General features: G+C 32.3%; 1 protein-coding gene across 2 annotated transcripts in view; it reads right to left on the reverse strand.

Moving 5' to 3' along the window:
- Positions 1-13,732, reverse strand: part of LOC130453009 (uncharacterized) — a 70,215-nt gene that overhangs the window by 21,549 nt on the left and 34,934 nt on the right. For both annotated transcript variants that reach the window (XM_056792582.1, XM_056792581.1), the window contains exons 4-8: positions 11,946-12,083; positions 10,246-10,304; positions 2,792-3,096; positions 1,544-1,733; positions 1,289-1,464 (exon numbers count right to left, since the gene is read on the reverse strand). In XM_056792582.1, the coding sequence (XP_056648560.1) occupies positions 1,289-1,464; positions 1,544-1,733; positions 2,792-3,096; positions 10,246-10,304; positions 11,946-12,083 (868 nt within the window). The remainder of the gene's footprint in view (positions 1-1,288; positions 1,465-1,543; positions 1,734-2,791; positions 3,097-10,245; positions 10,305-11,945; positions 12,084-13,732) is intronic.

Raw genomic sequence — 13,732 nt, forward strand, 5'->3', positions numbered from 1 at the left:
GATGATGACAGATCGGGTAGGCTAGTTTCTGTGTCAGTCTCCGAAAATATCGATGCAGCTCATGACATGATTTTATCAGATCATCGAATTGGGCTAAAACGGATATCTGAAGCAATGAATATTTCATAGGAACGCGTTCATCATATAGTTCACGTCAATTTGGACATGAGAAAAATTGCTACAAAATGGATCCCCAAATGTTTGAATGTTGACCAAAAGCGTGCAAGGGTAGAAGCATCGCGTTCGATCTGTGCTCAATTTGAAAACGATGTAGACTTCTTAAACCGAATTGTTACTATGGATGAGTCTTAGGTACATTTCTACTATTCAGAAACAAAGCAACAATCGATGAAATGGCGACACTCTGGTTCTCCAAGACCTAAGAAGTTTCGTATCCAAAAATCTGCTGGAAAAATTCTTGCTTCAGTTTTTTGGGATTGCCATGGAGTAATCATGATCGATTTTTTGGATAAGGGTGAAACAATAACTGGAGATTACTATTCGACATTACTGACCATTCTACGGAAAAAAATAAAGAGAAAAGGCGCGGAAAGCTACCCAAAGTTGTTTTGTTTTTGCAGGACAACGCCGCTGCACACAAATCTCATATTGCCATCCAAAAAAATCGTGATTTAGGGTTTGAATTACTAGAAAACCCCTTTTATTTACCAGATTTGGCTCCGTCTGGCTATAATTTCTTTCCACAACTGAAAAAAAATTTAAAACGTCGTGAATTTTCTTCCAACGAGGAGGTAATAAAAGCTGTGGAGGTCTGGTTTGCAGAGCAAGAAGAAATATTTTTTTGAAAGGTCTAGAGACGTTGCAGGTTCGCTGTAATAAATGTATCCAATTAAGAGGAGAATATGTTGAATCATAAAATATTTTAACATTGAAATTTTATTTGGTCCTATAGTAGGTAGGCTAAGAATTTTTCAATATATCCTCGTACCTAATGTTATTTTGAAAAAAGGATTTTGGAGGAGGGCTGTACGAAAAGTTAATCTATAGAAAGATTTTTCGACTATGTTCTATTTGGAGATAAAGCCACGTTTAATCAAAATGTTTGTGTTAAAAAGCAAAACCTACACTATTATTCATAAAGTAATCCAAAATTGTTTGACATTCCCGGCGTATTTTCGTTCTTACGAATTTTTTTCTTTTTAAATATTCATAATTGAGCATGTTACTACATGATATTTAAATAAAAACGAATGAATTACTGTTTTCATACACTTATTTGGATTTGGCTACTTAATAAATAATAATCGAACTGCAAAAATTGATTTACCTTCTACCTGCACTGAAAGCTAACAACTTCTTAATTTTTTCATTTTGTGCTAACAAAGACGCTAAGTACGCTGTCGTTCGAGGAGAATTTATATGTGTTTGTATCACACAACCTGTTAATTCTAGGTCGGTAACTAACTTTTTAAATGTAGCTGGACCCAAACAAAATGATTTGTCCTAAAATAGTTTTCAAATAAATAATGGGAACACAAGTTTAGTATAGGAATATAACATAATAAACATATTTTAAACTTACTTGTACAATGAGAATATGATTTTTGACAAAATTACTTTTAGCTAACAAAGTTCTTATTGATGAATGAAAAACTATGATGTGAGGACAGTGGCGATCCCATTTGAAATTGTTTTGATTCAATCTGCTGATATCCGAAATCATTTTTATATTAAAGTACTTTTCGATTTCCTCACACAATGCTTTGGTGTCCCTGCAATAAATTTCAATAGTAAAATCAATAAATTTATGAATAAACGTTACGAGTTTATGAATCGAACCGCGTTTACGACATTTCTGCTTCTGTATTTGTAGCCATTTCCTAACTTTCAGAAGATTTTTATATTGGATTGAGTTGATTTGGTAGGTCCTAATAAAGTATTTGTTTCAAAAGACGAGCTTGGTTTGAGATGATTTTAAATAGCGTGTGTGTTTGCGGACCTGTTTGTACAAGGATATGGAAATATAGAAAATCTGCAGCACCTACGAGTGGAGATAAAATGATTTACCTTATGCTGATAGAACCACTTAAGGCTTTTAGAAGGAATTGACAATGGGATTTTTTTCGATAGCTCCATAAACTTCGAAATTTGTGAACGAAATGGACATTGGACAATGGTTTCTATTTATACAAAATGTATAGAATGTTTATGCTCGTTTGTGAACACGGATTTCATTTTAATAACTGATTAAGTAACATCGTAAATGTAGAAGAGAAAAACTATTTAAGATGTTATGTTGTTTTCTAGTTCGAAGAGATGGTATGAATTAGTTAGACTAATAGGCTAATCCAGAACAATCTGTTCACTCATATGGGGGCGAAACTTGGACGTATAATCGAAAGATGTTAAAAAAATCGAACGTTTATTAGTAGGTGCCTACCAGTTGTCTGCAAAATTGCTTAGCCAAGTAGGATACCTAATGAACACCTTTGAAACATATGGGAAGAAGAAAAAAAGGACGTAACGAGTTCGAAGTAAAAATGGAGATGGATAGGTCATATATTATGGCAACCAGTAACAAACAACCAGACAATCGTTTAATTATAAACCAACAGGAAAAAGGAAAAGAGGCAGACCTGTATGAACATAGAGAAGAACTATCAGGATAGAATTACGACAGATAAACTTAACAAAGGAAGAGAATACAGAAATAGCCAAAAATAGAAGAAAATAGAGATCCCTTGTCAAAACAATCTGGTCGACAAGTCCAAATATATATAGTCATAATGTGAATTGTAAATAATGGATAATGATATTTCTCATACTGTACCTTGTTTTATAAATATTTATCCAGCATGTAACTGGATTATTTTGAGCTTGTTCGGTAACTTTTTCGTCTTTAAGATGAGGTGGTAGTAATTCACCCAGAGTGAGTGCCGAATTTTTTATCCTTAATCTGGCTATAGCAGCTGCTAATTTAATTCTTTGCGTCCATAAAGCGTTTTCGGCAAAACTTAAGCCGTACGCATCGAATAGTTGATGAGCTAGTGCGGCTAGTTGGGTTTCCCGTTTGTTAAATGAGCGATGATAAAGATCGTAAAGAAGTAACCACACTACCTGTACATTTTCTGATAGCTGGAAATATATCAACAAATTAAATTTTTATTGTTAGCTCTAATACTAAACAAAAATTATACGTTTCAAATGACACGCCTCTATAAATTTAAAAAAATAAAAGTTTATAGAAGAAATCATATTCAAAAATATTTTACATTTTATAACAATCGTTTTGCCAACAATTACAAACTATAATTCTAAGCTTGCTGAAAAAAAATTAGTAATAATAACTTTCCTGCATTCCAAATATTTAGGTACTTAGTATTTATTAACAAAGTAGCGATACTTGAAACGTTTGATAAACACTCTTTCTCTCCGTGAGTCTTTACAATAATGTGAACAATTTGATAATTGAATTTTGATTGATGATCCCAAATAGTTATGTTAATTCGAAATAATGATTTATATCAAATATTAAAAGAATTGTTTAAATTGTCGTTAATCGTGGGATGTGAATATTTCTTCGTTTATAGAAATTGTTTACTTTAGTTAACAATTTGTAAATTAAAATAGAAAAATAATTTGTCCTATCAATATCTAATTTCACTTTGCATTTATTAATCCATTTGGCATTGACATCTCGTACTAACTTCGAGTCCTCGCACACTTATAGAATTTCTTCATTGTATTTCTTTTATTTCATTTAGACGTTTAAATTCCTTTAATCATTAAGTTTGGAATTTCCCGTTTAGTTCTCTGAACACTCTGTAACTAAAACTTTTCGGTTTTTATAGTTTTTTCCAATGTTTGTCACTTTTTTCAATTATATCTTTTTCTCACGATGTCTATTTTCCGCAACATACAGAGATTACTCTCTCGTGATTTCTTCTTTATTTAAATAATTATGAAGTTACAATAATTGAAAGTGTAAGATTCAACATAAATTTTTAGGTTATATATAATTGTTATTCTCAAGATTTAATATCGATTTATTCATCTCTATAATTAATTCTGTGTACATATATAATTCAACATTATCATTCAGGTATTCGAATGCTTGCAGTATATTAAAGTTAGTACACTTTGGTGTTTAATTTTGTCACATTCCCAATACGAAAACACACATTCACAACTTCACTGTCTGACTCGCATTTCGATAATCAAATTATCGTCTTCATAAACTAAAACTTTTTAGTTTACCTTCAGACTGTGAAGATAACTTGGCTATCGAATCGTGCATCATGCAGTGTAAATATGAGTTCGTGTAGTGGTAGTGTAAACAATGTGTTCAGTATGAATATCAGCAATGGTTCCAGAAATTCCAACTTGATATATCAATAGATTTCTGGCGATCACAGATATTAGCTAAACGTTACCATTTCGTTACATCACTTTTAACTTCGAAAATTGTTAGGATTTTTTTTGACATTTAATTTGAAAATTTTGTGTCGTGAATGTATGTCTTGAAGCCTGGTTTTTAATTGTTTTACTCATCTTATAGGAAATGCGCGTATATCCTTTTCTACTTTATGCCATGGGCAATACGTCAGATTCTCAGTCCCATCCTAACAATGCAATATTGTTGACCTTATTAACTAGCAGCTTCTAGTGAGTTCAAAGTTGCCTCCATCGTCGGTAACAAATATTTCTTAAGAATTGTTACACATTTATTGGTATCGATAATATTGTGTACGAAGTATATCCACTCGACATCTTTGGCCGACATCGAACTCTACACCATAACGGTGCAGGAAATTTAGTTTCAGAGAATCTTTAATGGACAACTTTACTCCAAGTACCATTCATACGGGCTTAAAAGCAATACTCATCACTCCAATGAATCCCAATTCCTGTTATTTCTAGTCCATTTTAATTTTTTTCTTTGGATTAGAAAGAACGATATATAACAAAAAAATTAGTATTGTTGACATGTCAAGGCAAATCAAAGTTTTGTACGAATAATAGTGAAATATACCAAATTAATCATCATATATCTCAAAAATAGACAAAATCTGAGTTATTCCGAACTTTGATCTGAAAATTAACCAGGAACAGTTAAAAAATCGCGAGATCTAAAATCTCTGTTGAACTGGGTAAAATAACCGTCTTTTTTATTCCTTGTATAACTTTTAAAACCTTTTAAGATGTATTCGTGCACTTAATGTATTTATACCAACACCTCAAAGTGCACTATTTGCCTTTTGCTCGTTAAATTTGACAGAAACCATAAACGATCCCATCAATTTAATCATGCGATGTTTGCCGTGAGAAATTTCGAACAAGGTCGTTTATTTTGGAGCCACAAAAGCAGTCGTAACTTTTTTTATTTTCAAGTATAAAAATTATCAATCAAAAGTTTGATAGATGTTTGCATTTCAAATAGACGAAAAATGAAAGCTAATTTATAAAATGCAAATAACTTTTTGAAACATTTTGCAGACTGAAACTGAAAATTTTCTTGTATCAAAAGCTATACGAAGAAAACGTAAAAATTAGTGTACCTTATACCATAATAACAAACCCTGTATATAACAGTTATTTACATATTTATTAGTATCGCTTTTGACGCTACCGATGTGCTTTATTACCGAGAACTTAGATATTATGTTATAAACTAAGGTAAAATAAATTTCAAAAGTATTAAGGTAGAAAGAAGATAATATTTTATTGTTCAGCCTCACACTTAAGAGTTTTCTGAAAAGTTTCCGACCTAACCTGAAGACGTCAGTACTTATCAATAAAAGTTGGGAAATATATTTACGCATGCGTTCAGAGATTTCAGATGTTTACTTTATGATTGACAATTGTTAGTCGTGGTGAAGATTTTTGTGAATATAAAATAAACTGAATATCAAGATGTCATTAAATACTGGTTTTTCAAAAGCAATACGTCTTCGCTAAAGTCCCTGTATAAGAAATTTTGGAGATGAGCTTTAACGTACATGTTCAAAAGAAGGAACTTTGTGTTCTTTTTGTTATCATTATAGTTAAGATGGAAAGTGAAAATTCCGAGAAAACTCTCTAAAACAATATAACACTTTTATGAAATGGCGGAACCAGAATAATAATCACAACTTCATAGAACGCCTGCTATTAGCTTATTTTGAAGAAATGTCTAAATAATTGAAATCCTCTAAACTATGGTCCAGCTATTCTAAACTGAAAGCAACCTTAATTATAGATAATAATGTAGATTTAAGTAAATATTCGAAATTAATAGCATTTCTGAAACCAAAATTGGTTGGGTACAAACATAAAAAATCTAATACATTCTCAAGATAGGAAATAAACAAGTTTTTATTGAAAGCTCCAGACGGCAAATATTTAATGTTTAAAATATTTAATTAGTTTTTTGTTACTTCATTTATTAATTCTTAGATTACATTGATACTAGTAATAACTCGAGGTTGTCGAAGAGTTTAAGAAAATTAAAATTAATGACATTGAAAACAAAGAGGATTTTCTACTCCTCACGATTCCTGATTCAAAAACGCACATGAGTCGGCGTTTTACACTTAGAAACATGAATTTAATACATTTATATAAAAAATATGCTAATATGAGACCGAAAAAGTATTCAGCAACAACTTCTTCCTATCATAAAGAAATGGGAAATGTACAAAACAAATTATTGCTATAAACACTTTTATAGAAAATTCCATCGTTAATTGCTCAATATTTAAGATTACCTCATGCAGGAAAATATACAGGTCATACGTTTAGACGTACTTTGGCATATCTTCCAGTTGTTGCTGAAGAGTATGTGAACGATTCTCTCAACACAAAAATAAATTGTGCCACACGAATTTTACAAAGAATTAATAACAGCAATTTTTCAAACCAACGTTTTACATCATAAAAGAATCAAGAGACCAATTTGACAATTACAAATATTCACCACTTATCATACTAGCGGATTGCGAGCGTCTTCAAAGCAAAGCGGGCGCGCCACGATCATGCCGCGCACTCGCAGCGAATTAGTTATTGACGCGCAACGAGATCGCTGTAAATATGTCATTGGGAGAATCGGATATTGATACATAGTTATTTATAAGTGTCGAAAGTTAACCCGAATACAACTTTGCGTTGTCTCTGGTTAAAGATTTAAAATCAATTCTTCCAGACTATAAAATGGATGCCAAAAATGGAGATCATGGGAGTTTTGAGAAAATTACTAGCATATGTCTAACAACTATGCTCCACACTATCCAGGATATTTTATAAGTCCAGAACCGCCCCGGAATAATTAATTGCAGCCAATTAATTCTTCACAAAGTGTTTATAACGAGAACAGTAACGCTGAAGATATAATTTATAATGATTTTTTTTTCTGAATAGTAATTTCCCAAATCCTGGAACTTACTACTTTTTATTGTCAAATATTTGCTATTGTAAAACCACCGTTATATTGATAACTAGTGGATAACTTATAATTAACCGATTAATAATATTAACGAAGTATGATCAACTTAAGCATCTCCTGTGTACTTATTTAGTGTTAAGAACATACCTTTTAGTAATTAAGAGCCTTTTTCAGTTGTCACTTCATGTCTTAAGTCAGTTTGTATCAGATGCAACAACTCATAAAATGTAGGTCTTGACATTCGCAGGTAAATACAAAAATTTTTTGGATTATTTTTTATTAGTTTGCAAAATAACATAAAGCAGTCGCACTCTTCCATTCGATTAATAATCAATCTTCCCAAATTCGTCGATGCTTTCGTTTTCGTCTCCGGCGTCTTCAAAGTAACAAAACCAACACGCGACGAAAACGTTGAACTTCTTCCACGCGTCCGCGACGTCTTCGCGACACATCCGCGGTTTGTTCGCAACGCATTCGTTGCGCGCTCGGAAACCGCTAGTATGATAAAACTATTAAATGAAGATTTATCTGGTAATAAAACAAACACTAGCGTGGCTGGATCGAAAATTCACATAAGTCAACCCAACTATTTCATTTTCAATATTCACATTGCGAAGTGGAACAAAAATATTTTATCATTTAGTTGTTAGTTTTTCTCAATATCGTTGTCTACAATTACCTCAATTCAATTTTCCGAAGGATGGCCCAAATGAAAATATCCCACATTTCTATTTAAATCTTATTGTTTTGTATAGGGCCGTAGAAAAAAAATATATGCAACATGTGCATTAAGTATCCTTTTATCACTCATTGAATTGCGAGATAAAAGTGCCTTTTTATGCACTTATTGCATAAATTACTATTACTGTCAGAATAAGACCAAATAATCAACAGAACGGAGCTCAAGCCTACCATTCTACAGGGTGTTACAAAAAAGGTGATCCCGTCTCTAGGATAAATAGAAAACTAAAAAATATTTGGTGTTTGCTTGGTGAAAAATTTTCGTTGCGCCATCCCTATTAAAGATAAATTTCATTGTGAAACAAACATTTTTTACGATTTTGCCGCAACTACTTTCAACATTGTACCAAAACTTTATACGAATATGTTTAGGAAGCTGACATACAAACCAATGAATTGGTTTGGATGTCTGACTCTTATAGAGGGCACTAGTTACACTGTTCCTACCAAGTAGTATTGAATATAACTTTTTTAATATTAGATTTATTAAGTCAAATTTCAAGTGAACTTAAACTTCATTTAATTTTACACCAAAAAGGTACTCTTGATGTAACTCGATACTGTTGACCTTTTTCGGAATATTTTGATTTGAAAATTATGAACTAAGTCAACCGATGCTGGTATAAAGTATTGATAAAGTTAGCAATTATTAATTAGTAAGCATTATGTGATTTGAAAAAAATGAATAAATTTTGAAAAATTTGGATTGAAGGCTGTCCTTTATTGTAATGTTTGACAAATATCCATTCTAACCGGTAGATCGTCTGGCAAAAACTCTAAACACATTGAATGCCAAGGAAATTTTCTCAATTTCATTTAATCATATTATATCATTAAAAATACTAATTTGAATACAAATATTATCACTGAAAAGTATAGAAAATGAAGGGTTTTTTTAAACAGTTCAACAATTCCTTAGTTGAATTATGTAAAACAAATCTCCTCGGGGAGGTTAATTATGAGCTATTTTGTAGCTAACAGTCAACGTGTTAAACTTGTCTGTACTGATAAGGATCTAGCTGTTGCTCTTTAAGTATCCTCCAAGTATTTGTTTGTCTTGCCGCATTCCTTACGCTAGTTGTTAGGTATATTTTGATCAACTAAATTTGGAATCGAATTTTCTGTAATAATGGTTGTTTTTGGCCTACCAGAATTTATTTTTTTAGGTCTTACATTCCCAGTTTGTCGACAACGTCGTTCAATGGCACTGAATGAAACTTTTCTGCACTAGAGTTTCCTAAACATTCGCCTAAGGTTAACAACATCAGTCTATTCAATTCACAATTTGATTTTTGAGTCCCAGAACCTCAATACAATAGCTTAGTGCACATACTTGAATAGGATTTCTGTGAAACGTTACAAGAAACGAAAGCCCTTATTTTTTAATGTATCCGTTTTATAGAAGGGGTACCATTTACACAACAACAAATTTTCAATTCACATAATGCTTACTGATTAATAATAATAATAATTCTCGGCTTTTCAATACTTTATACCAGCATCGGTTATTACTTCATATTTTTCAAATCAAAATATTCCGAAAATTGTACACAGTATCGAGTTTTATCAAGAATACCTTTTTGGTGTAAAATGGAATGATGTTTAAGTGGACTTGAAATTTTGCTTAATATATCTAATATTGGAAAAGTTGTTCAATACTACTTGGTATGAACCGTGTAACTATCGCCCTCTATGAGAGTCAGACATAAAAGCAAATTCATTGGATGTATCATACATATTCGTATAACATTTCAATATAATGTTACCAGTAGTTGTGGCAAAATCGTAAAAAATATGTATACCCTAAATATTTCTCTATTTTCTATCTATCCTAGAGACGGGATCACCTGTTTATAAAACACCCTGTAGAATGGTAACCTTGAGCTCCGTTCTGTTGATTATTTGGTTCTAGAGGTGTGCAAGAGATATCGTTATTTAATATTACAAAAACATAATAGCTTAATACTCTAAATAACAATGAAACGCGTAAAAATGTATAGTCTGTACTGGAAAGAAATAACGTGTTGGTAAGGTAAACAAATAACACAGGTCCCTATGGTTTTACTTTAGATTAGTCCAATTACATATATTTGTCAGGCATCACATAATAAGAAATTTCTTACCTTAGGGAAAGTTTGAAAAAAAGTCACGTCATTCAGTGCTTGAGTTAAAACATTTTTATCTGGAACATAAAATTCATTATAAGGTAGGGTGACATTTCGTGTTAAAAGTCTTCAACTGTTCAATCTATGCTAATGATAGGTTCCCGATCTTCAAAGATTATTTTTATGGAAAATAATTTATTGAATATCAGTTATAACGAACCGTAACTAGTAAAAAGTTTTAAGGAACTGGTTTATCACCAAAATATTTGTACCGTCATACTTATTTTTTCACAAAGCTAATTTAAAAATTGATTAACTCATGGTAAGACCACTTTGTTAAGATGTCTGCCACTAGTCAGGTAGATCCTTACATTGACTTGAAACTCTTTATTGGTAGCCAAACGTAGTCCTTTTCTTAAAAGAGGTGATAATCTCTTACTGCTAGATCAAAATCGTACGGTAAAATGTTTGGATAGGTTCTTTGGTACTATGCGGTCGTGCATTGTCTTGGATTACAAACATTTTATATCCTTCTTCGGAGACAATGTAAGGCCTCACAGTAAACGACTCTATATGTGCTATTGTTGTTCTTTATTCCGTGAATTAAAAAAAAATTGCATCTTTTTTGTCTCAAAAATCCGTAACCATTCATTTTTGCTGATGACAATCTTCAATTTTATTTGTTTGTATGTAAGAGCGTGTGCATGTATTTGATTGTTCTCAGGTCTCTGGATTGTGGTACTGGGCCCGTGTCTTGTGTCCTATAACTACAGTTTATGAGGAAATGTTTCCCTCATCGTTCTTCATTTTGTGGCTGTTGCTCAACATTTTTGGGACCAACCGAGCACATAGCTGGTTGGTTACAATTATCAATAATATCGGTAACAAACCGATTTGATTTTATGACTACCTTCAATTTTCGACGAATTTCCTCAAATATTGTTACACGGCACTGACATTCATACAGTGTTCACCGTGTTCACTGCACTAACCCAGATAAAAATGCCATCAATACCGTATTTGTTGGCTTGTGGAAAACGAACCACATATCGCAGCTTAAGATTGATGGAAATATCGATCTTTTTCACTTGTAACTCAGCGACGACTGAGGAATCGGAGCCTCACGTCAGTTGCAGTGTATAACTCGAAGAGTCGCTTCCTATCATAACGCAACTTATTTTTAAAAACAAACGGAAATTAATAAGTTCATATAGCCATCATATGTAGCTTTTACTTCCACACATTCCTCAAAATTAATATCAAACTTTCACTCAAAGAAAATTCTATCCACATTTAACTTCAAATCTTATCTGGCTATCATCCAAACAAATATTACGGTTCGTAAGAAAAATTGACACTACCAGTTTTTGCAAATATAGACGATGAAAGGATGTGATACGAAAATACTTCAAAGTTATGTAATTTTAAATACTCAACCAACGGGAAAAAATGAGATTCATATCTGGGTAGAAAGGACTCCATAAATTTTGCTTTGTTTGATTCATATCTTCTGTAAGGCTTTTTACCATTATCAATTATTTTATAAATTTCTTTTCTGAATAAAAATGAGTTATGTTGAAGTTGAATTTAAATTTCTCCTATTTCTCCCGAAAATTGTACCTCAATCTACTTATAATTGGCTTCCTTGCACCATCGCATATAACCTCGACAAAAAACTGAATACTTTATTATATTTCAAGTCCAAAACAGTAACTTACATCTAAAAACATCGTAAATCAAAGTATAGACTCTTCTCATTTCCTGCTCATCTTCAAAATTCGTCTTAAGAGGAGGGCAACTTAATAAGCAGCCGGCCTTAGCTATATCACTGACAGTCCATGTAATTGGGGAAGGACCTATGAAAACCAAATCAAAAATATGTGAGATTTGATATTATTCTTAAATTTAAGAAGTAACATATGAAGGAGGCTAACGAAAACTCGAGTAGCCCTTCGCGATTTTTTATATGGGGACTAAGTACAGTAAATAAAATAGAATATCCTTCTCAAGCTTTTTTGTTGTAAAGGCTTCCACTGATGTAGTATACTACATTCGAATGTTTTTCTTTAAAATACTGCAAGCCCACTCAGGTCTCACTTACCTAAACTTTCTACATAAAATTTTGAGATCCGCTACTCAAAAGTTAATTCTCTCCAAATTTTCAGCCATAAATGTTTTTCTAACGTTGATTTAATAGGGTTGGTAGTAGGAAACAACCCACACTTTTTGTTCCATCTTGTGATAATGAGTGATTATCTTCTGTTTTAAAAGCTTCATGGTAGTCTATGACATATAGTTTCGCTCATACGAGGTACAAAAGTTTTTATTTTTATTTCAAATACATTCAATTTTTTAATTATTGTCTTCTTTGGAAACAGTACTGCAGTCTTCTTCTATCAGGTCCACCAAAATGTCTACCATTTTCCTTTTCGTAGCTGTTACGTACACATATCTTGTTCCCTTTTATATTGAACTAATTAGAAACTGCAGAATGAACCAGCGCATTATTTTGGTGTAGAATCAATGACCTGTCGTTTCACAGTGAGGGTAATTTTCTTTACCATTATTTTTTCATGAACTTTAATAAGAAGGTAGTATCAATAAATAGTTTGACCTAGAAACTCAGAAAAGGGTCACAATATTGAGAGAAAACAATCATCAATTTTGATTCGCCCATTCGATCTTTTTTGGTATATCGACTTCTGTAACATCAGCTCAAATATATGAGGGCTAATTTCTTTGCTCCGCTTCTGACCAAAGATTTTATTCTTATTTTGCTCTAAAGTCTCGAAGTGTTGGTACCCGTGTAATCGCATTTGTGATTTCATTATCCGAATAAAATCGTTTCACATGCACACAGTATTGGAATCAGTTTGTAAACCTCTATATTCAACAATTTGTCTAATAGTCGATTCGGCAACACGAGATTATGAACTTTTTCACATTACAGTACGTGTTGTGGAGCTTGCACTTGCATATTCGTCTGTACACGACTGCCTCCCTCATTTGAACTCTCGACCCACCATTTCACTATGCCAAATGATACTGCAGTTTCATCTAATGTATCAAGCACATCCTTGTGAATTTACGTTGGGGTCAACTATTTCAAACTCAAGAAGGGGAGGAGTAAATTTATCAGCGCTCGTATCTGTAATATATGGATATAAATAACATTGCAACAAGTAGATTACGATCTGATTTTCTAGGTATGTCGACAACAACCATCATGTTCGTTTTTCTACTGACACACCAACACTCACAATATTATATTTGACACGCGTTTCAATAACCAAAATTTTGTCTTCAGAAACCTAAGGTAAACTGAAACTTAATTAATTGTCCTATATATGTAGAAAATTTCTGTGTTAATATACTTAGGTGGTGCCAAAAGTACTCAGCATGACATAGAAATATCGGTACCGATAGATGATAAGACATTGATCCCGTCTTAACTATGCATGTTGAATTCGAATTGGTCTCAATTCATGAAAAATAATAACTATTC

The sequence above is a fragment of the Diorhabda sublineata genome, chromosome 2 (assembly GCF_026230105.1).
Source record: "Diorhabda sublineata isolate icDioSubl1.1 chromosome 2, icDioSubl1.1, whole genome shotgun sequence".
NCBI lineage: Eukaryota > Metazoa > Arthropoda > Insecta > Coleoptera > Chrysomelidae > Diorhabda > Diorhabda sublineata.